The 25,919-nt window shown below is 39.8% G+C and overlaps 1 protein-coding gene across 1 annotated transcript in view; it reads left to right on the top strand.

The window, feature by feature from the left end:
- TMEM65 (transmembrane protein 65) overlaps nucleotides 1–24,041 on the top strand; it is a 28,100-nt gene extending 4,059 nt beyond the window's left edge. Inside the window, exons 2-7 of the mRNA XM_070748265.1 lie at nucleotides 13,748–13,792; nucleotides 14,928–14,995; nucleotides 16,305–16,359; nucleotides 20,114–20,156; nucleotides 21,555–21,660; nucleotides 23,297–24,041. Of these exons, the coding sequence (XP_070604366.1) occupies nucleotides 13,748–13,792; nucleotides 14,928–14,995; nucleotides 16,305–16,359; nucleotides 20,114–20,156; nucleotides 21,555–21,660; nucleotides 23,297–23,395 (416 nt within the window). The 3' untranslated portion in view covers nucleotides 23,396–24,041. The remainder of the gene's footprint in view (nucleotides 1–13,747; nucleotides 13,793–14,927; nucleotides 14,996–16,304; nucleotides 16,360–20,113; nucleotides 20,157–21,554; nucleotides 21,661–23,296) is intronic.
- The last annotated feature ends 1,878 nt before the right edge of the window (nucleotides 24,042–25,919 follow it).

Raw genomic sequence — 25,919 nt, 5'->3', positions numbered from 1 at the left:
TCCTAGCTTTTGTTGTTGTGCTAATTGGCAGTTTGTAATTAGGAGCTAACAGATGCACATGTCTCAGTGGTATTTGGAGAGCTGCCACACTACACACACACATAACACATATATGATGTTCTGTCTAGAGAAGATTGCACATCCTTCAAGTAAAAAAATGTGTGATGTGGAAGAATACAGGTGCTTCTTGATTTAGAACAACAATTGGGCCCAAAATTTCAATTGCTAACTGTTCTGTCGAGCTCTCTGGTAGAATCCTCCCAAAAATGCACAGATACAATTTCAGACACACACACGTTTGAAAATTCAAAACAATGTTCTTTATACCGAAAATGCAAATAAACAGAGCCCTCTTTTGGTATAGCAAAGAGCACTCGTCTCCAAACAAATTGGTAATTTGTACAAGTCCCTTATCAGTTCTGTGATACTTAGCTTGCAGCTGTGAGGCAATTCACAGTCCTTTTTCTTTCACAAAGTGAAACACACTTTGCTCTGGGTTAGTTTCAAAGCCGGGAAAAATCAGCACACAAAGATCAAAGTCAGCAAAGCAGTCACAAAACACAACGATCAGATAATCCTCCACAATGGCCAAACCCACAGGCTGCTATTTATAGCAGCCTCACTAATTACCACAGCCCCACCCAACCACAGGTGGCCTCATTTTCTTTGATGATAATCTCTCAGTTGTTGTTGCCTATGCATCGCTCTCCTCATGCGTGGCTGTATCATTAACTCTTGTTCTGAATCAAAGGAGGAGCTAGATAATTGATCTCCTGAGCTGTCTGCCACACTCTCCTCCTCCCTGTCACTCATGTCTTCTTGGTCAGAGGAGCCTTCATCAGCAGATTCCACCAGGGGCAAAACAGGCCTGCAGCATGTGGATGTCTCCCCCACATCCACAGTCCTTGGGCCAGGAGCTGGGCGAGAGCTAACCACAACACTATCTAAGCCGGGCAGTTTTTCAGTGAGTTGCACTGCATTCTATGACCTTTTTAACACGGTGGTTAAGCAAATCAATGCAGCTGCTAAGTGAATCAGATGGTCATTAAGTAAATCTCACCTGCCCCATTGATTTTCCTTGTCAGAAGCCGGTTGGGTAGGTTGCAAATGGCAATCACATGGCTCTGGGATAGACCAGCCATCATAAATAAGTGCTGCTTGCACCCAGATGTACCCAGAACTGTGGAGTTGCTGTGATGGTTATATGTGTCAGGATCGTCATAAGTCATTTTTTTCAATGCTGTTGTAACTTCGATCACTAAATGAATGCTTGCAAGTCAATTGCAATTCCTTTTGTTTTGCTGAGAACAATTATATCAATAGAATAGAATAGTAATTCATACCTCTAAGCTTTGTTAGTGTAGTGTAGCAAAGATAGTCTAATGGCATTTTAAAAGGAATAAATGTGGCTAGATATTTCCAGTGTCAAAGTACTTAGGTTGTATTCACATCTCACACTAAATAGATTAATGTGATTTGCTTCACTTTGAAATAGCCTGATACTGATATCAAATCATTGTGATTTATAGATTAAGATTATAAATAAAATAGGACCCTGCCTTAATCAACAAATGTTGGTTAAAGCAAATTCTGGCATAGCCTGGGGTGTGTCTTAAGGTTAACTATGAGAATTGAATTAAATTGCCAGTTACGTATGTGTGTTGCACCATAGTAGAAATAATGCTCACTCAGCTTTTTCCAAAGCAAATGACAGCTAATTATGAGATTCAGTCTGCTAGTGCCTGTGATTGTGCTGAAGTCTAAAGTAGCTATATTATTTTCACATTGATTTTTCACTCTTTTAAAAAAAAACCCGGACAGCTGACACAGGCAGTTGATAAATTCAGAGCAGTTCTTCAGCTATATCAACCTTTGAAATGGAAAATATCAAAACTGCTGGCTTTGCTTTTTTTTAATCTTCATTTGTTACAGAATATTAACTGCAAGCTATTATGCCTAGGTTTTGTGTATTTAGGAAGTTGCTTGCATTTGACCTTGATCCATATTATGGTGTCCTTGAAGGAATTGAATGGCTTGAACTGTTCCTAGCCTGGGGGATAAGAGGCTGGTGTGTTATTATTAAGTCATGGAGGAATCCTCAATAGAAGAAATACTTTCCAAGTCCTTCATGTTCTTATTCTCTTAGTTACAAGCTTTTCAAACTGGAATTTTTTAAGCATTTTTTTCTAGAGTTTAAAATCCCACCTGCAAGTTTTTGTTAATACTCTGCCAGTCTGAATCCTACTTAAATTGGTGTTTGTAGGTTATGGGATAATGGACAGAAATATTGAAAGTTGTATCAGATACCAGGCAGCAAGTGCATAATTTGTGTGATGCATTACCCTGTGCATGTTGCTATTTTTTAGTGGGTTGTTGTGATTTATAGTTGTGATTGCCTGTTCAGAGGACTTTCGTTCCAGTACTTCTGTTATATATTTCCTTACACTTTCCTTAGTGAGAAAATATGCAACAAAGGTGCTGGAATAAGTCTCTTTTGAATACCCTAGAACAGTGTTTCCCAACCTTGGCAACTTGAAGATATCTGGACTTCAACTCCCAGAATTCCCCAGCCAGCATTCGATGGCTGAGGAATTCTGGGAGTTGAAGTCCAAATTATTATTATTATTATTTATTAGATTTGTATGCCGCCCCTCTCCAAAGACTCGTGGCGGCTCACAACATTAATACAAAAACAATATAACAGTGAGACAAATCTAATATTAAAATAAAACATATCTAAAACCCCAACAATTTTAAACCATACAACACATACATACCAAACATAAAATATAAAAGCCTGGGGGAGGATGTCTCAGTTCCCCCATGCCTGGCGATAAAGGTGGGTCTTGAGTAATTTGCGAAAGACAAGGAGGGTGGGGGCCATTCTAATCTCTGGGGGGGAGTTGATTCCAGAGGGCTGGGGCCGCCACAGAGAAGGCTCTTCCCCTGGGGCCCACCAAACAACATTGTTGGGTCGACGGGACCCGGAGAAGGCCAACTCTGTGGGACCTTATCGGCCGCTGTGATTCGTGCGGTAGAAGGCGGTTACGGATGTATTCTGGTCCAATGCCATGTAGGGCTTTAAAGGTCATTACCAACACTTTGAATTGTGACCGGAAACCGATCGGCAGCCAGTGCAGGCCAGGGAGTGTTGCAGAAACGTGGGCGAATCTAGGGAGCCCCACGATGGCTCTCGCGGCTGCGTTCTGCACAATCTGAAGTTTCCAAACACTTTTCAAGGGTAGCCCCATGTAGAGAGCGTTGCAGTAATCAAAATATTTTCAAGTTGCCAAGGTTGGGAAACACTGCCCTAGAAGAGACCTAGAAGTAAATCAGTTCTGCTGAAAAAAATGTGTCTGATTTTGCCTCAGTTCTGTACTTTCCCCAGAATGGGAAGTCTGCCTTTTTTTTTAAATGGATATTTTTCATTTGAAGTGATCTAGAAATGTAGTTTTGGGGTTTCAGCCGGTCGATATTTGAAATTGAAGTAAGCTTACTTACTCAGTCTTAAAGAGGGCATTGGAAGCCATACTATCTGAGGCATCCATGAGAGTATGGAAAATGTAAAAAAACCATGGAGGTCTTTTAGTTGCTGCATTCCTAAATAGTTTAGCCTAATCTGAGATAAAAAGCTAAATGGTGCCAAGTGCTTTTTTTTTTTTTGGACAGAGAAATAAAGGCAACAGATTTGTGAATTCACTTGGCAACAATGAGTTGTTTAAAAATAACAAAGGTGGGATTAAAAAAAACTTATAAGTGTATTCCTTCTCTTGTATTGTGGAATAGATAGGAGAAAGAGAGCTGGTGGATTTGGTGAATGTCGGAGACCTCACCTACAAAAAGATATTGATAAAATTGAACGGGTCCAAAAACAGGTTACAAAAATGGTGGAAGATCTTAAGCATAAAACGTATCAGGAAAGACTTAATGAACTCAATCTGTATAGTCTGGAGGACAGAAGGGAAAGGGGTGGGGGGACATGGTCAAAACATTTAAATATGTTAAAGGGTTAAATAAGGTTCAGGAGGGAAGTGTTTTTAATAGGAAAGTGAACACAAGAACAAGAGGGCACAATCTGAGGTTAGTTGGGGGAAATATCAGAATCAACGTGGGAAAATATTATTTTACCGAAAGAGTAGTAGATCCTTGGAACAAACTTCCAGCAGACGTGGTTGGTAAATCCACAATTTAAACATGCCTGGGATAAACATATACCCATCTTAAGATAAAATACAGGAAATAGTATAAGGGCAGACGAGATGGACCACGAGGTCTTTTTCTGTCGTCAATCTTCTATGTTTCTAAACCCAGATCATCTAGGAGTACATAGGTAAGATGGCATTCAGAGGTGAGCTGTTGAGAGAATACCTGAGACAGCAGCAGACACAGGAGAAAGATCACACAGAGAAAGCGCCGTGGCAAGACCAGACCTCTGCATTGACAGATAGGAAATCCTACCAGGGATTGGACTAAAAGACAGCACTGTTCACAGCAGCACAAAAACCGTCTATCATACTGGATAGAATCGGAGGTAGAGACAGTCTCAACACACAGCGGCTGGGTGTAAAATGCAGGCTGGTATAGCATACACTTGAATGGCACAATGAAATAGCATTGTGTACAGAAACCTTTGCACAATATATGGTTTAGATCAGGGGTGTCAAACTGGCAGACTGCGGCCAGGATTTATTTATTTATTTATTTGTCCAATACACAAATACATAGGAAGAAAAATAGACATGTGGTAATATATATAAGGGTAAAAGTGAACTTAGAGGAGAGGATATATGAAAGAAAGAAAATATATATGATAGGTGAAAGAAAGGAAAGACAATTGGACAGGGGACAAAAGGCACACCAGTGCACTTATGTACGCCCCTTACTGGCCTATTAGGAATCTGGAGAGGTCAATCGTGGAGAGTCTAAGGGAGAAATGTTGGGGGTTAGGGGTTGACACATTTGAGTCCATGCCCACTCCTGGTTTAGCGAAGTGGGGGGGGGGGGTTACAATACATCATATGACAACAATGGGCAGTCACGAGTTTGACATCAGTGCTCTAGAATAGATCCTCCCAACTACAGATAGGAGATTCCACAGAAGGTTGTGGAGAATTAATACGCACACAACACACCTCTATTGGAAATGTTTACTTTTTTATTATTCCTTATTTTAGTATCAGTCTGAAGAAAATTGAAACAAAATGCATGCTAATTTTATGTTGTTGTTATTGTTGTTGTTATTATTATTATTATTATTATTACTACTACTACTATTACTATTACTATTATTATTAATTAGATTTGTATGCCGCCCTTTTCCGAAACTCAGGGCGGCTAAATGTTACATTTATGATCAATCAAACATCATGCAGTTATGATTTTGGATAGAATTTTGTATAGTAGAAAATAAAACCATTTGCAATTATGCTTCCATTACTCCGACATATCGCAACAATTCAGTAATGTTCCTAGAAACAGGGATAGTAGTAGTGGCTGGAAGATTTATTTCTATAACTAGATTTGATTCAGTGATCTGTGCTTTAATGCTGTACTCTAAGGTACTGTTTTGGTACATTTACATAGAGGAATGAAAAGTAGGTCATACATTTTTCAAACGTAAAACCATTTCCATAATTTTCTCTCCCAATGCTTAAAGTAAAGCAGAATTTATGAAAATAGATGAAATGAAGACTTGGATTAGCCAGTAAATGGCTTATATAACATAGCATAAAAATAGGAACAGTTGAACAGCTTTACAGAAAAACTTGTTATATGGGAGGACATAGTAGCGACTCAGAAATAGAAATTTTAATTGCAGACACAACTGTCCCTTACTTTGGTTAATAAAACCCTCTTCAAAGCATAATCAGACATAATTATTTTTATGCTAATCAAGTTATAATAATTATCTTATGTGATATCAATCATGCTAGATTAACAGATACCAAATCCACATATTTGAGTCATACCATAGTATTACAGATACAGGATTACAAAGGATTACAAAGGATGTCAAATTACAAAGAATAATATAGAAAATTACAGAGCTTTGCTACTCTAACTTGCAAAAAACATATCACTTCAGAAGTGTCCAACAGGTAGATAAAAATTGATGATTAAAAAGCAAACAAACAAAAAACTCAACAGATTTTTAAAATTTAAATCAGGTTTTTTTTTAATTTATCAAATTTATTTTAATAAAACGCTTTTGGAGTAAAAATCTATCAAATATAGTTTTCTATTTAAGATTAATAATTTAGCTTATTTAGCATGAAGTGGAGCTTAGTTATATAGCATGAGGCTGTATATTCTTCAATATCAGAACTGTCAGTGAGTCAATAGCAGGTCAGGGGAGGATCTGCTGCGGGACAGAAATGGCAGTTGCTCTTTAAAAATTATGATTTAAATCGAGTTTGTTTGTTTGTTTGTTTATTTCAACTTCTCTGCCCCCCAAGGACTCAGAGCGGCTTACAACAACAGTGTAAATACAAAACAATAAAAAGAAGTCAAATTTAAAATCTAAAAAACTATAAAACCCTAATTAAAAACCCATAAACTAATTTAAATCAAGACATTTTACAAATGATTTAAATCATGATTTAAATTGTGATTTCAATCAACTTGACTTTTAAAAAATCCATCCTGTGTCCAACCTTGGCAACAACCTGGGATGGTTTATTATTGGTTGATTGATTGATTGATTGGATTTATATGCTGTCCTTCTCTGAAGACTCGGTTGTCTCTAGGGAATTCTGTGAAACGGTCAACTTGCCAAAGTTGGACACTATTGCAGCTCATTATTATCCAAACTCTTTCTGGAAACCTACCACCATATAAGCATTGTAGGGAGACTGAGGTTTTTATTTTACTTAATATTAGACCAGAAATAGAAACCTCAATTATACAGCTTTGCAACAAGAGTTTTATAAAGTGCAGGGTGTATTTACATGGAATTTTTATGAATTCATACTCCATCTGGAAGTTCCATTCTCTAATGACTCTGATGGAACAATGCTTGAGGAGAGTTCTCTAATTTGTAGTCTGGGCTTTTAAAGCCCAAATATTTGCCAGTAAAATTGATGGTTGTTGCTGGCTTGCTGGCAGGGAACGAAAACACCTGTTTGCCTTGCGGACTGTTGACAAATTAGTGCTGCGAGGTTTTTCCCAACATGCAACAGAAACCTTTCTTCCTGTAACTTTATTATTTCATGTCTTGGAATGATGAAGAAGCTGTCTGGAGCTCCTGAATGAAAATCCTTTAAATGCCTAAAAAGTACAACACACAGGACTTCGTTTCCAGACTACAAATCATCCTAATTATTATTCCGCTCCGTCTTTGTTTCCCTTTACTTGACTTTTCAAAGTCAGTTACAAACTCTGTGAATTCATGGAAAATGAAATGGAAAAAAAAAAAAGGACTTCCTGCAGTTTGGGAACGACTACCGCTGCCTCCTAAAGTTTCGTGTTCTCTTTGGTATTTTTTTTGGAAGGGGAGGGGCATTTACGCAATTGCTGATTCATTCACTCCATGCCAACTTGCTGTTCCCAAGTCAGATTTTCCCCTTTACAATGCCAGCTAGCTAGTTCTGAGGCTGCCAGGGAGATGAAAAGGGGCCTGTCTGTTTTCTCAGTCTCTTGTGTCAGTTTCTGCCTTTAAAAAAGAAAAGAAAGAAACAGTTTTTTTTCCCCAACAGAAAGGGAGGACTTTGCAATGACATGAAACATTCACTGCCCCCTCTGAAGATATTGATTCCATGTCTAAAGTGAAAGAGAGTGGACTGAATATCAGAGAACTCTGTCATTGAATTAGGGGTCAAGAGAGAATGCCTACCCATTCCATGACCTTTGCATTTAAACATATATCCATCCTAAGATAAAATACAGAAAATAGTATAAGGGCAGACTAGATGGACCATGAGGTCTTTTTCTGCCGTCAGACTTCTATGTTTCTATGTTTCTATGTTTTGCTGGTTGTTTTGGTTTTAATAGTAATGGATTTTGGTTTTTTTTAAATTATTATTGACAAAATTGAACAGGTCCAAAGATGGGCTACAAGAATGGTGGAAGGTCTTAAGCATAAAACGTATCAGGAAAGACTTCATGAACTCAATCTGTATAGTCTGGAGGACAGAAGGAAAAGGGGAGACATGATCGAAACATTTAAATATGTTAAAGGGTTAAATAAGGTCCAGGAGGGAAGTGTTTTTAATAGGAAAGTGAACCCAAGAACAAGGGGACAGAATCTGAAGTTAGTTGGGGGAAAGATCAAAGGCAACATGAGAAAACATTATTTCACTGAAAGAGTAGTAGATGCTTGGAACAAACTTCCAGCAGACGTGGTTGGTAAATCCACAGTCACTGAATTTAAACATGCCTGGGACAAACATATATCCATCCTAAGATAAAATACAGGAAATGGTATAAGGGCAGACTAGATGGACCATGAGGTCTTTTTCTGCCGTCAGACTTCTATGTTTCTATGTTTCAATGTTTCATTTGTTCTGAATTACAGGTCACTGAAAAAGACAAAAAAACCAACATTTATCTACCTCTCTCCTGTCTGTCTGTAATCTATCTATCTATCTATCTATCTATCTATCTATCTATCTATCTATCTATCTATCTATCATCTAACTATCTCTCTCTCTCTTTATTTATTTGATTGATTGATTGATTGATTGATTGAAATTTTTTTTATACCACACTTCTCCTTAGACTCAGGGTGGCGGAGCGGTTAATATTAAGTTTAAATCTGTTGTGTGCTCTTGTGTTCTTGTGGTTGAAGCTGAAGTAGTCGCCGACAGGCAGGACGTTGCAGCATATGATCTTATGGGCAATACTTAGATCTTGTTTAAGGCGTCTTAGTTCTAAACTTTCTAGGCCCAGGATTGAAAGTCTAGTCTCATAGGGTATTCTATTTCGAGTGGTATTCTATTTTGTTGGGTAGTAGTTTTTTTGCCCTACATTGTTGCTCAGTTGAATGGCAGACTGATTGTTGCACAAGTTGTTTGCAACATTGCAAGAACAGCATTGGTAAGGAAAACAACAGGATAACTGGGAATCAGTCTATAATGACTTGATGGGGCTGAAAATAGTGTGTGAAAATGTCCCATTACCTGGTGAACAAGATGATGGGTTGGAAGCATGAAAAAACAAACTCTGCCTTAGAATCCTAGTCAGAAAATCTTCACTATCAACGAAGCTGCTCCCTGCTGCAAATCACACACATTTCAGGGGGTTTTGCATGAGAATTCACATCTTTATTCCAGTGTTTTTATGAAGTGCAGTGGACCAGAGTAAATGAGAATATGGTTACATATTTAATTTGGCGAGGGCTCGTTTTCAGTTTAATGTTCCATCCTACAGAGTAAATTCCATTAGTGACACAGACAGAGGGTGCAAGATAAACTATTTATAAGGAAGCAATATCCATTAAAATCAGTGACTGTTACTTCTAAATAAATCAACTTGGGATTCTGGATTTGACTAATGAAAATTTAAAATGTTCAGCTGAAAGTAAAATAACACGATGTTTCTTTTGTATGAAAACTGTTTAGCATCCAGATTTCCTAAACCTCTGGTGCCATTTCAGATGTCAGTGAAACAAGTAGCATCAGCAGAAATACCTAGGGCTTTGGGTACAGTACATTTTGCTATTTGTATAAGGCATGATGTGAGAAAATGGTGCTGGACATATAATAACCGTACATGAACTTACTAATGTTTCCATCATCAAATGAGCTGGCATGTTCTGATATAAATTCTTTTAGTCAATTCTGTTTGCATCAGCATTTGATATTTCTTTCAGAGTAACAGTAAGAAGATGAGGACTTTTGCTTCTAAAATAAAAATTATCCTAATGAACTGCCGAACTGGTCTAAAAGAATCCCGAGCCAAATTCTTAATTAAAAATTGCTTGCTGTTTAAACCGTTCCCACTTTAATTAAAGGACTTGCATTAGTGTTTTAAGCAGGTACATTAGTTTAGATGAAGTGAGTATGGTCTGAAAAGCTTATACTGTACTATGATTAGGCCTCTAACATATGTTTTGGGTTATTTTTAGTTTAATTTTGGACATTCTGACATCTTTATCTTGTCTGGATGTAATTGCAAATCCTGATTTGAAGAATACTCCCCAGTGAGACCAAATCACCTGCCATTTTTGTTATGAAGCCATGCTGGTTAATAACTAGTGGGATTCTGAGAATAGCAGTTTTTTCCTCCTACTTGCTTCCAAGATTGTCTTTATGTTATTAATATTGTTACTCTAAAAGATATTTTTGAAGAGGCCTTTGTCTTTGGAACACAACTAACGTTAGGCTACAGCGTTTTTTTGCATGAGATTTAAATACTCGCCCCAAATGGCTTGATGTGCTATTTTGCATTTGAAACAAACAGTTGCTGCAGTTGTAACTTGTGGAAATTAATTACATATGTGATTCACTTCATATGAAGAAAGTCAGTGCTAGCCTTCAATTATTAACGTATGATGAAATTTATTTCTGATGTGTTATTTTTGTATGAATGGAAAGTCTTACATCATTTATCCTCCTTCCCCCCTCAATCCCAATCAAGGTATTCCTGCCCATCTGATAATTATCTTACATTTTTCAGCATGTGTTCTAGGCAAAGCATGATTCAAATGTGGGTGACCCAGAAAAAACTGGTTCACAACTTGATAATACAAGCATGTCCTTATTCTTCCCCCATTTACTGATCCAATACAAATGCAAGCCATAGTTCATAGGTTCTGGTATTACAGTATACCAAACCGTTACCAAGAGTTGATGTGATTATAGCACACAATGGAAGAGAAAATATAGGTGGTCTTTGACTTAACAATCATTCATTTAACAACGGTTCAAAGTTGTGATGCTATTGGGAAATAAAATACTTATGACCAGTCCTCACATTTACAGCCATTGCAAGCAACCCTATTTTCAGGTGTATCAGAATTTGGACACTTTGCAAATGGCATGTTGCAGTGTCATGGGATCATATGATTGCCATTTGCAAGCTTTCCAAAGGGTTTATGGAACTCTTGGTGGTGCAGTGCTTAGAATGCAGTATTGCAGGCTTACTCTGCCCTCTGCCAGCAGTTCAATTCTTGCTGGCTCAAGGTTGACTCAGTCCCCCATCCTTCCAAGGTGGGTGAAATGAGGACCCAGATTGTTGGGTGAGGGGGAGCAATGTGCTGGCTGTGTGAACTGCTTAGAAAGTACTACAAAAACATTGTGAAGCGGTATATAAGTCTAAGTGGTATTGCAATTTCCAACAGGCAAAATCAATGGGGGAAGCTTAACGACTGCAGGAAAAAAAGTCATAAAATCAAGCATGACTCACTTAAGGGCTACATCACTTAGTTGTGGAGGTTCCAATACCAATTGTGGTCATAATTCAAGGACTACTTGTAAGAAAGGTTGAAAACATTACAGAAGATGATACAGCCTGGGGAGGGTGAAACACGAGCCTACTGGGCCCACCAGAAGTTGGGAAAACAGACCATTTCCGGCCACCAGAGGGCTTCTGGGTGGCAGGGGAAGCTGTTTATGCCCTCCCCAGGCATTGAATTATGGGTGTGGGCCCTCGCGCATGCACAATAGTGCAAGCCCATGCTCTTTCAGCAACTGAGAAAAAAAAGGTTTGCCATCACTGTACTAATGTATTTAGATTTAAGTAGAATATTGAACACTGTTTAGTTTTAATATTTAATATTACACAGAAAAGTACATCTGAGCTACTGGAATTTTTTTATCCACGTTTGAATGATAACTATTTTTTTGTATTAATGAGGCCAAAGGCAGGAAGTTACTGATTAAAGTATGTTTTGATAAATATTTGCATATTCATGTAAAACCTGCAAATGAAACTTTCAATTGAAGCCTTTGTTCCCATAATGAGCTGGGGTGGCGCAGCAGGTAGAGTGCTGTACTGCAGGCCACTGAAGCCGACTTGTAGATCTGAAGGTCAGCGGTTCAAATCTCATCACCGGCTCAAGGTTGACTCAGCCTTCCATCCTTCCGAGGTGGGTAAAATGAGGACCCTGATTGTGGGGGCAATAGCCTAGCTCTGTTAAAAAAGTGCTATTGCTAACATGTTGTAAGCCGCCCTGAGTCTAAGGAGAAGGGCGGCATAAAAATTGAATGAATGAATGAATGAATGAATGAATGAATGAATGAATGAATGAATGAATGAATGAATAAATAAATAAATAAATAAATAAATAAATAAATAAATAAATAAATAAATAAATAAGTTTATGAGAGAATATTCCACTTATTGAAATAAGGCTAAAATATTGATTTGATTCCTCTGCCTCTTATCCAGCAGTGCAAACATCTTTTATTGTACTGTGCCATTTTAAAAAGATTCTTGAATAAAATCTTTGTGCAAAGAGAGAGAAAATTGCTTTTTTGTAATGTGTTTAAGATTCTCACCATCAAGCTGGTTGCCTTAACAGATAGATTGGAGAAGGAATGCATATTTATAATATACTCCAAAATAGTTCCAGATTTGAGACACAGAAGGTAAACTCAGGGAAGATAAAATCCTTCATTCTATCTATGAGATCTCTTTATGTCAGGTCATCAGTCTCTCTTAGGCTCTGAACTGGTATACTGTATATCTATTTTGCATTGCTTTGTTTCTATTTCCTCCTCTTATTCCAGGAGTTTTGCATGGAGAAACAGGTTAGATTGTGCTAAATAGTCGCCAGTAAGAGTTAACTTGGAGCCAATACATTATTGTGTGTTCATGTTACTCAAAATTGTAATGGACTCTGGGTCTTGTTAAATGCGATTTGTGAATGCAGGCACCGTGATTTGCAAATCAGGAGTCATAACTTAATGTTACCCATGACACCTGACTTGTTTGAAACATGATTAAATGATATTCATTGGCCGTAATTCTTTGCCAACCATGGTAAGTACTTTTGGTAAATCATAATCGAGTACCTATAGGTTGCTTATCACAAAAAATGGATTCAGGGCATATACAGATGTATATTGTTTCCGTCAAGTGAAATAAGCAGCTTAAATAGAAGTATACTATACATAGCAAATAGAAATTAAAATCTTTATTTAATAACCCACCATAAACCTTAAACTTCATAAAATTATGAAAGATTTTACCATATGTTTACCAGGTACTTCCCTGTGACCTTCTTAATTCTCTATTTATGGCTGGTAAATATTAGTTACTCTGCAAATTTTTGATGATCCACTGCTTAAGCACTTTCTTTCGTCATTAATTAAATCAATTTTATTTCCTGAGTAATCCTTGAAGTCAATGGAAATTGATAAAAGATTTCTGACATGGAGCTGTTTGATAGCCATAAACAAATGTTACAAAATTATTCTGGGCAGTTTTAATATTTTTATAGTGCTAATTCAGATGTCAAAGTAGCTCTGCCTTTCCTGGCTAAGGATGGGTTTTATCTAGATAATAAAAGGATAAACGATTCCCCCCCCCCACAAAGTCTGCATCTTGCCCAATCCTTGAATACGACAAGCCATTTTAAGTTATGAGACATTATAGCAATAATAAAGTTAAGAAAAAAATATGTCATATTTGGTGACTGAAGAGACAGAGTTCTTTTTTTTAATTCCAATGAAGTTTGTGGAGAATCTACCTTACCTATATTTTTTTCATCAGAGTTATTATTTTACGTTCACATTTAAATACTGCTGTGTACAAAATAACTAGCCAAATATGTCCATGCTTATAGATTTCCTTTCTTTAAATTTAGAGAAGTTGGACGTTGCACCCCCATCCACTGGACAACTGAAACACGGTAAATGCTTATGTCTATTTTGATTTTGATTTTTTTTAAAAATTAGATATTTCCATGGGTTAAGGCAGAGGCCTTCAAAACCTGTCACATAGCTGGCTGGAGAATTCTGGGAGTTGAAATCCACGAGTCTTAAAGTTGGCAAGTTTGGGGACCCCTGGGTTAAGGGATTGAAAGCCTCCAAGAACTGCAGCATTCCCACTATTAATATTTGGCTGTTACTCTTTTGGTAGGGGGACACAAACACACCATTAGCCATGCTAGTTCAGGGTCTACAACAGAGTCTGTTCTGATGAGGATCTCTTGAATTCTTCCTCATTTCTCTCTCTCTCTCTCTCTCCCTCCCTCCCTCCCTCTGCCTTGTTTAATAATATTAATAATAATAATAATAATAATACAAATATTATTATCATTATCATTATTATTATGTCAATACAACACAGCAAACGAGATCACTATGCTGGATTTCGTATTTCATCGCCAGTCGGGCGCTTCCCAAGCACCTAGGACTGCGTGATGTAGCGGTGAATTATGTTTGCCGATCCCAGTAAAGCGGCCTTTTGCAATTGACAGATGGAGGTTTTGTCAATTCCGATGGTCTTCAAATGTCCGCTGAGATACTTTGGCACTGCGCCCAGCGTGCCAAGTACCACTGGGACCACTTTCACTGGCTTATTATTATTATTATTATTATTATTATTATTATTATTATTATTTATTAGATTTGTATGCCACCCCTCTCCGAGGACTTAAGCTGAGTCCAGAGCAATTCCACCAGTGCCTGTCACTGATTCCTCTATGTATGTGCTGCTTTCCCTACCCCCCAACCCCTGCGTCACCCTACTGTAGATAGATTTAGTATCTAGAAAGTACTCAGAATGGATCTGGGCTTTCAGAGATTGTCACTTTGGTGTTGGCAATCGCTGCATACAAATTGCTGGTGGTTAGTTGTACTCAAGAGAGCAGCAAAAAGCCCTCCTGCTTTGGGTTGTTTATAGAAACAGAGGGACATGCCTGGGATTTTAAACACATTTCAATCCTTTTTTGGATAAATAACAAACAATGGCATATTATTTGATGTAATTGCAAATGGCGATTAAAGCGCTTAAAACATTGTGCACCTCTCTTTTTCTTCTAGTGTTCTTCCACAATGCAGTACCTTTTGTAGGCTTTGGATTTTTTGATAATGCCATTATGATTGCTGCGGTAAGTCAGCTTGATACCAATCTTTATATATTCTGAAATATTTCTGGTATTGCAGCAATGCAGCATTGCTAGTTTCAATTCTGCTGTAAAACACCATTACAGCATTTAGTACCATGCATATTGCTTTGGAGTCTTCTAGAGCAGGGATGTCAAACTCGATTTCATTGAAGGTTGCACCAGGGTTGTGTTTGATCTCAAGGGTGGGGGGGAGCTTGGCCGGGGTGAGTATGGGCAGCTTGATGTCACCTGTGTTGGCCAAGTACTAATGCAGGACTTCCTTCATGCCCTCCCTTACTCTCATTTACGGGACCGCCTCCTGCCACATACCTCCCAGAGACCAATAAGAGCACACAGAGTTGACTTCCTCCACGTCCTGTCGACTAAAGAATGCAGGTTGGCGGGACCACGGGGAGGGCCTTCTCTGTGGTTGCCCCGGCTCTATGGAACCAACTACCCCCTACGTCCGTACTGCTCCCACCCTACTGGCCTTCTGCAAGGCCACGAAGACCTGGCTTTGCCGGCAGGCCTGGGGGGCCATGAATTGTACATCTTACATGGCCAAACTGTATGAATGGTGTGTGTGCATATGATTATGACTGGGTTTATACAAATGGGTTTTATTACGTGCTTTAGTTTTAGATATTACATTCGACTTCTTTTTATTGCTTGTATCTTTTTGTATTGTATTATATTATTTTGTAAGCCGCACTGAGTCCTTTGGGATTGGGCGGCATAGAAGTCAAATGAATGAATGAGTGAGTGAGTGAGTGAGTGAGTGAATGAATGAATGAATGAATGAATCTCCCTTTCCTTCCTCCATACTCTTTTCATTCTCCTTCCCTCCCCTCTTTCCTTATTTTTCCTTCCTCGCTGTCTTTCTTCTCTCCCTTTTTCCTTTTCTGTCCATTCTTAACATGAATTGCGAAAGGAGAAACATTTCTCCTTTTCTTTTGCTTGTAGGTTGGTTTGCTAGCTCTCGGCCAGTCAAAACGGAGCCTGGGAGGTCCGCAAGCAGCCCCCTTGCCCTGTTTTTGGCCATGACAGCCTCCTGTAGCCCCTTTGCCAGTGAAAACAGCTCTGTGAGGCTGCACACAACCCTCCTGAGCTCCGTTTTCTTTGGCAGAGGCACTGTGGGCCAGTATTTTGCTGTTTCCAGGGCCTTGAGTTTGACACCTCTGTTTTAGAGGAACTGGTGAGAAAGTGTACCTCCCACCCTCTCTTTTTATACTTGCATTGTTTCTTACAAGTGATTCTTGACACTTTGTCTACATAATGTGTGGGTGATAATGAAACTCTCTGTTATTTTTAGGGAACACAGATAGAGTTATCAATAGGGATTGTGTTTGGAATTTCTACCATGGCAGGCAAGTACTGAAGGTCATTGCTCTTTATGTGGATTTTTATAGCTGTTTGTTTATCATTATGTGCACAATGAAATTCATTTGCTGCTCTTTGAGTAAAGCATGTGCTTAACATCAATGAAAACTTTTATTATGAGATAAAATTAGAAACCGCATACTGTATTTTTTAGAGTATAAGACGCAGCTTTTTCCTCCCTAAGTGTCTCTTATACTCGGAATGTAGCTTTTTTCCCCAATCTTTCTTTTTCCAGACCTAACTAGCTGCTAACGATCTTCCCTTAAAATGCAAGCTCTTTCACTGTTACTCTCTGCAAAGAAAGCTTTCCAAGTCCTAAGTCAGGGTTGTTGTTTTTTTCATTGCTCTACTTGCTCCAAATATTTCTTTCCAGCCCTAACCAGGTACTAACGATGTTCCCATCTCTTATGGCTTACAAGCTCTTTCATTGTTACTCCCTCGAGTAAGGTTTTTTTAAAGCCTTAACCCGAGGATAAAATAATGTGCTGAACTGACCAGACTAAGGAAGCTAGCCAGATGAATATCTGGTAGGTAGATTTCCCCTCCCCCCTGTTTTCCTCCCCCAAAACTAAGGTGCGTCTTATACTCCGAAAAATATGGTACATCTTTTTCTGAAGTTTCCTAGTATTTTTCTTCTACAATATAGCATTTTTACTCTTAAAAAAAAATAACTGTATCTGAATGCTGTTTCTCTATATGGGTACAAAAATATGAGTGAGTTTATTTTGTAGAGGTACCATATTTTTCGTAGTATAAAACGCACAGGAGTAGAAGATGCACCTTAGTGTTTGGGGAGGAAAATAGAGGGGGGGGGGATTCTGCCTACCAGGTATTCATCTGGCTAGCGCCCTTAATCTGGTCAGCTTCAGCACATTATTTTATGCCCTGCTCAGGGAGTAAAAAAACCTTATTCAGAGGGAGTATGACCCCATTTGGAATACTGTGTTCAGTTCTGGAGACCTCACCTACAAAAAGATATTGACAAAATTGAACGGGTCCAAAGACGGTCTACAAAAATGGTGGAAGGTCTTAAGCATAAAATGTATCAGGAAAGACTTCATGAACTCAATCTGTATAGTCTGGAGGACAGAAGGAAAAGGGGGGACATGATCGAAACATTTACATATGTTAAAGGGTTAAATAAGGTTCAGGAGGGAAGTGTTTTTAATAGGAAAGTGAACACAAGAACAAGGGGGCACAATCTGAAGTTAGTTGGGGGGAAAGATCAAAAGCAACATGAGAAAATATTATTTTACTGAAAGAGTAGTAGATCCTTGGAACAAACATCCAGCAGACGTAGATAAATCCACAGTAACTGAATTTAAACATGCCTGGGATAAACATATCCATTGTAAGATAAAATACAGGAAATGGTATAAGGGCAGACTAGATGGACCATGAGGTCTTTTTCTGCCGTCAGTCTTCTATGTTTCTATGTTCCTATGAGTAGCAATGAAAAAAAGGCCTGCAAAGACTTAGAGCTGTAGTTTTGGAAAAAGCTACAGCTGGAGTATAAGATGCACCCAAATGTTCAGCCAATTTTAGGCGGAGAAAAATATGGTAATTGAAACAGTATGGGGTTTGGGGTAGGATTTTTTGCAAAGGGGAAATAATTATGACTTACTGTCTGAACAATAATTGGATGGTTTATTATTGTCTTTAGAGAAAGCAACGGTTTGGTTTAGTGGTTAAGGCACCAATGTAGAAACTAGGAGATGGTGAATTCTAGTTTTGTTTTAGGCATGAAAAATAGCTTTGAGCCTACAATATCAGCCTCAGGTGACATGTCAGTTGATCAATTTTTGTTGCAACCAATAGATCAACTGTCAATTCCTTCAAAAAGAAGCAGATCTTGCACTTTTGGGGGTAGGGAAGTGAAGAAAAGAAAAATAGGCATTATTGGAGGAAAGGAGCTTCTATTGACCTGTTGTCTTGTTTAGACACAGCTTTTTATTGCTTTTGTAAAAGAGGTTAAAGGAAGAGTCACTTGGCATTTTATGATGTTGGATTTTGGCTAAGACTGCTGTTATGGTTTAAAAGCCATTTAGCATGATACCATATCTGCACCCAGGCTCTCCATATGAAGAATTGGCCACCTCCATTTTCCTTCCAGCTTTTGAAAAGAATTTGTTTTATCTTTTACGTGTTGTTATTGAATAGTTGTTATTGAAATATTATTAATAGTTTGACTTTAGAAAGTTTGATATAATTTTGAGAAATAGCATTATTAGATTTGTTATGAATTGTTCTATTGCTGTTGTGAGCTGCCCCGAGTCTACGGAGAGGGGCGGCATATAAAAATAACAAATAAAATAAATAAGTAAATATGCTTTCTTCAAATGAAATAAACACTACTGCAGTGATGGCGAACCTATGGCTCAGCTCCAACGTGCATGCAGAGGATTTTGGCTTCCAGAGAGCTTCCGGGGGGATAAGGGAGGGTGTTTTTACCCTCCTCCGGCTCCAGGGAAGTCTTTGGATCCTGGAGAGGGCGAAACACGAGCCTACTGGGCCCAACAGAAGTTGGGAAACAGGCCATTTCCAGCCACCAGAGGGCTTCTGGGGGGCAGGGGAAGCTGTTTTCACCCTCCCCAGGCATTGAATTATGGGTGTGGGCACTCGCGCATGCACAACAGTGCACACCCATGCTCTTTCGCCACCCAAGGAAAAAAAGGTTCGCCATCACTGCACAACTGTATTTAGATTTAAATAGGATTTTGAACACTGGTTTATTGTAGAGCAAAGTTTGTCATGATCTTGCTCTAGAGCAGGGGTCAGCAACCCCAGCTCTGGAGCTCCGTTTGGCTCTTTCATCCCTCTGCTGGGGTTCCCTGTCAGTGGTCAGCTCCACAATTGATAGGGATTTCAGTTAGGACAAGAAGAGGAAAAAGGATGCCAAGCTAGGAAGAGACTCTATGGTGGGGGAACCGGACTTCCGGTTGGCTCCAGAATTGAACGGGGGGCTTCTGGTTAGAAACTCTGTGGCTTTTTGAGTGTTGAAGGTTGCCGACCTCTGCTCTAGAGAATATAAACAGTGTATTGTTGGAGCAGATTAAAGATATGTTGTATCAGCATTCCCTTCCCATAAAGGCCAGTGGGATACCTGCAGAAAATAACATGTAGCTTTCATGATGCTACATCCATCCATACGGTATTTATATTAAAGAGTGGAGAACGGAGGTATATTCACTGTGAGACATTAAGTACTTTACATCTCATATCATTATATTAATTTCCCTGGTTTCCACGTTGTTTCTGGGCTCAAATCAAAGTCCTTTTTTTTTTTTTTAAACCCCTTCTTAGGAATTGCCAATCTAAAATATATTTTTTTACTCAAACTCCTCTCTCTCCCTGAGGAAGACTGTGTTTTAGATTCTCTCAGTACCAAAAAGAAAGAAAAAAAAATCTGAGACAGCTGCTTCACTTTTAATAGCAATAACCTAGAAGTGCTTATGCTCCTCGGGATCAACCCTGGACAGTTACTGAACAATTTTGTAAATTACCCTGCTAAATTTGTGATGTTCTCATACTTTTTAAAATTTTTCATGATGGCTGATTGATTGATGTTATATTTTACACCGTGTTGAAAAACAGCTTTTATGAGCTATATAAATATATCCAATAATAGCCTTCAGAGGAATTTCAGTTTTAAGCAATAATATGGTTATAAAACATTTTCTGCAGTGTTTCCAATTTATATAATAATTTTATAATTATAATTGTAATTTTCCAACTATCTAGCTGCTGCCTTGGGAAATCTTGTCTCAGACTTAGCTGGATTGGGGTGAGTTTAATCATATATTTTTTTCATGAATTTGCAGTATTTTTCTATAATAGAAACCATTTGAAGCTCAAAATGCCTTGCTAGTCTTAACTAACAATGATAACGTACCATATCACTTTGAGTAACTAACAACCTGATTTGAATGTGAACATGTTTTGTATGTTTCCTGGTGTTTTTAAATTTTGATATTCAGGTAGTCCTTGACTTACGACCGTAGAGGAGCCCTAAATTTCTGTTGTTAAGTGAGTTTTGTCCCATTTTACAGCCTTTCTTGCCCCAACTGTTAAGTGAAACATCACAGCTGATTAAGTTAGGGACACAGTTATTAAGTGAATCTGGGTTCCCCAGATTTTTGCTTGTCAAAAAGTCACAAGAGATGATCATATGACCTGGGGACACAGCAAAGACCATAAATCTGAATCAGTTGCCGAGCATCTGAATTTTGATAACAGGATTATGGGGATGCTGGCAAAGTTGCAACTGTGAAAAATTGTCATGTCACTTTTTTCAGTGCCTTTGTAACTTTGGCTGGTCACTACATGAACTGTTGTAAGTCAAGGACTATCTATATTTCTCGGGATTTGAGATAGGCTGGTACAGAGAAATATAAGCTTGAACTCCGATTAGCAAAGGGTGTAACTCAACAGTGGGTTGCTCCCGGTTTGGACCAGTTCTTAGAACCAGTAGTGCCAGTGGCGGGAGGCTCCACTGGCCTGCCTGGGATGCTTCTGCACATGCACAGTAGCTTATGCTCAGAAGTGTTGCATGCATGCGCAAAGCGGTAGCATAATAGTTTACAACCCACCACTGGTGTAACTTCATAGATTAGTGCTTGCTGCCTTTGGTTAAGTTGATATTTCCTCATTCTGTTTTGAATTCTTACCCAGTTCATAAATCAGGTAAGAATAGATATTTACATGAAGAAGAATAGGAACGTCAGGAGTTGACATTGTAGTATGCCCCAAAGAATCATCTAGCAGAGAACTGTATTTTTATTAAATTTATATTCAGCTTTTCCAGGGAAAATTGGACATTTAAGGAAGCTTAATAAATTTAGCATGATATAGAATACAATGATTCAAAACAAAAATATTTTGCATGAAGTATCTAAAAAAGGCAAGAATGATAAAACCACTCAAAGTGGAAAGGAAGGAGTTTTAAGTTTTTGCCACCTATTCTAACCTAAATTAGAATGTTCATGCACTTACAAATTATGCAAAACAATATTGCATTCAAGATTAAAAATGTAGTTTATTGGTGCTGGGTTGTCATTTCCGAATTTTACACAGCTTGGCTCTTTAAATTACTAACTTTAATTTTCTAAGCAAAATTAAGCAAAATTGGTCTGTTTCAGAGATTCTTGTGCTCAATGTGTTTGTATTTTTTCTCCCTCCCAAGTCTTGCAGGCTACATTGAAGCCATGGCCTCCAGATTGGGCCTTTCAATTCCCGATCTCACCCCCAAACAAGCTGATATGTGGCAAACGCGTCTTAGTGCACACGTGGTGAGTATGTGTATTAATGGATGAGAGCAGAAGGGAAACCAAAACAGAAAAATAGCAACTTCGATATTGCCTAAGCCAGTGACAGCGAACCTATGGTACACATGCCATAGGGGGCACATGGAGCCAAATCAGAGGGCACGTGAGGAGTTGCCTTATGTCAGCTCCAATGCGCATGTGTTTATTTATTTATTCGATTTTTATGCAGCCCTTGTCTTTAGACTCAGGGCGGCTTACAACATGTTAGCAATAGCACTTTTTAACAGAGCTAGGCTATTGCCCCCACAATCCAGGTCCTCATTTTTCCCACCTCGGAAGGATGGAAGGCTGAGTCAACCTTGAGCCGGTGATGAGATTTGAACCACTGACCTTCAGATCTACAGTCAGCTTCAGTGGCCTCCAGTACAGCACTCTACCTGCTACACCACCCCAGCTCATGTGTGCGCTAGTCAACTGATTTTTGGCCTAGGGAAAGGCCATTTCACCCTCCGGAGGCTTCAGGGAAGCTTCTCTGAAGCCCCAGAGTGCAAAAAACTGCCCAACAGGCAAACCGGAAGTTTGGGGAAATGGACCTCCGGTTTCTCGTTATACTGTTTTTCGCACTCCAGAGGTTTCAAGGAGAGTTGAAAAACAGCGCAAGGGCAAACCGGAAGTCCATTTTTCTGAACTTCCGGTTTGCTCATTTGGCCATCTTTTCACCATCCCAGGTTTCAGTGAGGCCTTTGCGTGTGCACGGGGGGGGGGGGGGAGAATTGTGTGCATGCGCAGGGGGCAGTAAGGGTGCGAGTCTACGGAGAGGGGCGGCATACAAATCCATTAAATAAATAAATAAATGCATGGGAGAGAGGGAATGGGTGTGGGGATGTGCGTATGTGCTAGCCCATATACACACCCTTTTAGCGCACAAACCCAAAAAGGTTCTCCATCACTGGTTTAAGCACTAGAATCTGGATACAAACCATGCTGGCATTCTTATCTCTTATTCCTGTGGGGATAAAAATAGAAACTGAGTCTTTTAGTGTAAGATTATTATACCCCATAATCTGCATACCGCTGATTCTAACAAGAGGATTTCCAATCTTACTTAATTGCACGTTATTTCCTGTGCAAAGTGATGACCGCCTGATCTGAAAACTTCAGCCTGAACCACAGGTGGTCCTCGACTTACAACAGTTCATTGAACGACCATTCAAAGTTTACAACAGCACTGAAAAGTGTGACTTTATGACCATTCTTTCAAAGTTGCAACCTTTGCAAGCATCCCTGTTGCTATATGATCAAAATTCATAAGCTTGGCAAGGCAGCTGCTTCGTACTTATGACGGCTGCTGTGTCCCAAGGTCACAACGATCCCCTTTTGTGACCTTCTGACAAGCAAAGTGTATGGGAAGCCCTATTCCAACGGACTACTAACTAATCAGCTGCAGTGATTCTCTTAACAACTGTGGCAATAAAGGTCGTAGAAGGGGACAAAATTTACTTAACAATTGCCGCACTTAACAGTAGACATTTTGGGTTCAATTGTGGTTGTAAGTCAAGGACCACCTGAACATAAGTGACATTAATTGGATATTCGGTATTGGATTTGATCCTAAATGAACATCCTATTCTCTTTGTTTCTCCCGCTGTTTTTTTTTTAGGGTAAAGCTATTGGAGTGACCATTGGCTGCCTTTTAGGAATGTTTCCGTTGATCTTCTTTAAAGACGAAGAAGACAAAAAACTGGATGGACAAAAATAACCTTTTTACAATGTTTATCTATACCTATATAAACTAATGTACCTCAGATATACAACTATGCTGTCCAAGTATATAGAAATTTAGAGACAATAACAAGCAGCATGCTATTTTACAGAAAGCACTTAACTTATTGTGGCTGTGTCTTAGTAAACATCTTTTTTACGAGGGGTTTTTTCCTTTTTTTAAATGTAAATTGTTGACATGTGATTTCACTTTAACACTGACGGTTGACCTTTACCGTGTCTCCCTCTTCACCTGGATTGTTACTTTAATTACCTGTCATTGATGCGCGGTGTACACCTTTTGGGTTCGCCTTTTTTTCTTCGCCTTCGGGAAACGCATGGCCCAAATTGCCCTGGATAATCACGAAATCTTCCACTCCAGATTTAGCGTAGTTAGGCGACAGCTGCCCTAGGAAATACCATGCTGTAACTTTCTTGCTTTCATTTGTCTTGTGGCCATATTTGTACCCAGGTGCCTGAAGCAAAGTGTTGACTTGTGAAAGGAGTGATGGAGAGATATTTTGGGAAGACCAATGTACGGCATTCCCCCCTCCCCCTAAAGAAAGAGTGTGTCGCTAAATTACCCAGCTGGCAGCTTAGATCACAGTGACCCCTACAAGTTGATAAAGTCAATAATAGATACTGTGTTTCCCCGATAGTAAGGCAGTGTCTTACTATCTTTTTACCCCCAAAAGTCCCACTGTGTCTTACTTTGGGGGTATGTCTTATATTGTCCTGGGCACCGGGGCCGGCTCGTCTTCGGGCTTCGGCCCGGGCGAGGCCTCTTCTCCTCCGGGTGGGCGGCGTTAGGCGGCGTTGCGCGGCAGGCGCGGCTGCCCGTCGGGCCCGGCCTCCATCCCTCCTGCGCCGTGGTGGGGCCGGTCCGCGATGCGCGTCCTGGGGGCGCCCGGCTGGCCGGCTCCTCCCGCTGCGGCTCCTCCCGTTGCTGCCCAACGCCGAGGATGCCCCGCGCCCAGCCCGGCTATGGCAGCAGGCAGGCAGGCAGCCCCAGGCGTGGCGGGGAGAGTAAAGGCGGCTTCGGCCCGGGTGAGGCCTCTTCTCCTCCGGGCAGGCGGCGTTAGGCGGCATTAGGCGGCGTTGCACGGCAGGCGCGGCTGCCCGCGTCCTGGGGCCGCCCGGCTGGCCGGCTCCGGAGGCTGCGGCTCCTCCCGCTGCTGCCCAACGCCAAGGATGCCTCGCGCCCAGCCCGGCTACGGTAGCAGGCAGGCAGGCAGCCCCAGGCGCGGCGGGGAGAGCAAAGGCGGCGGCGGGAGTAGCGGACGCCTCCCTCGCTTTTAGTACCGTATTTCCCCGAAAGTAAGACATATGTCTTACTTTCGGGGTATGGCTTATATTAGCCGACCCCCCTGAAACCCCCCATATGTCTTACAATCGGGGGGGTCTTACTATCGGGGAAACACGGTAGCATGCAGTGCAGCAAATTTGGAAAATGTCTAAAGCAGGGGTCTCCAACCTTGGCTGCTGTTAAGACTTGTGGACTTTAACTCCCAGAGTTCCTTAGCCAGCTTTGCTTTGCTGGCTGAGGAATTCTGGGAATTGAAGTCCATAAGTCTTAACAGTTGACAAGGTTGGAGACCCCTGGTCTAAAGCATCTTTGCCTCTGCAAGATGCTTTAGAAGTATTGGCCAGCTTCATTCTAGATTTCCAGTACTGAATATTTTCACCAAATTATTTGTGTGTATGTTTGTTTTGCCAGAGTATATTTGAAAACCAGGCTTCGTCTCCAGTCGACCTGTGAACTTCCCATCTAGTTTGTCTTTCTAAACAAGAAACAAGCATAGTATTAATCAGGCCAAACTCCATTCCTGATCTGTAGGGATTCGGAAATGGGATAAAGTTTCTGTTGGATGCAGAAGAGAATTGAGCCGGTGTGATGCTGAGCAGAATAGCGGAGTTGACAATGAGAGAAAATGAGAGTTTAGAAGAAAAATAAAGCAAAATATTAAGCCTTGATATATATGGCTGTCTCTCTGGCCCCCCTTCTCCCACAAAAATGCGCTGATTCTACTGCAAAACAAATTTCTGCCACTGTTGCATGTTTTTTCTGCTGTAACAATTCAGGAGTAACGATATTTTGTGTCCTTGTCTGTGAATGTCAATGGGGGAGAATGGTAATCAGGTGGTCTAAAATTGATCCCGTCTGGACGAGTGATTAGTCTGCGCGGAGTTTAATTTACAGAAATAAACCTGTTTACTTTTCATTTAATAGGGTTTATTTTCATTTTGCCTTGTGCTTGCAGTTAACTGTGCAGTATTCAAACGAACGGAAACTTCCTAAAGAGCATTATGTTTTCTTGATTATGTGGTGGGTATATTCTCAAGCATTTTGTTTTTATTAAATAAAGAGGACCATTTGTTCATCTGACGTTTCCAGTGAAATGTTTTTACTGAAAGGTCTAAATATGATTACGTCGTTTGATCACAAAAATGCAGGTGCCTCCTGTTCTGCTGTCTAGAAATTTTACAATAAATCCAGAATTGGCAAAGCGTCGACCACATGC

The sequence above is a fragment of the Erythrolamprus reginae genome, chromosome 3 (genome assembly GCF_031021105.1).
Source record: "Erythrolamprus reginae isolate rEryReg1 chromosome 3, rEryReg1.hap1, whole genome shotgun sequence".
Lineage (NCBI taxonomy): Eukaryota > Metazoa > Chordata > Lepidosauria > Squamata > Dipsadidae > Erythrolamprus > Erythrolamprus reginae.
The sequence above is the reverse complement of the archived record's forward strand: the minus strand, read 5'-3'. Positions and strand labels throughout refer to the sequence as shown.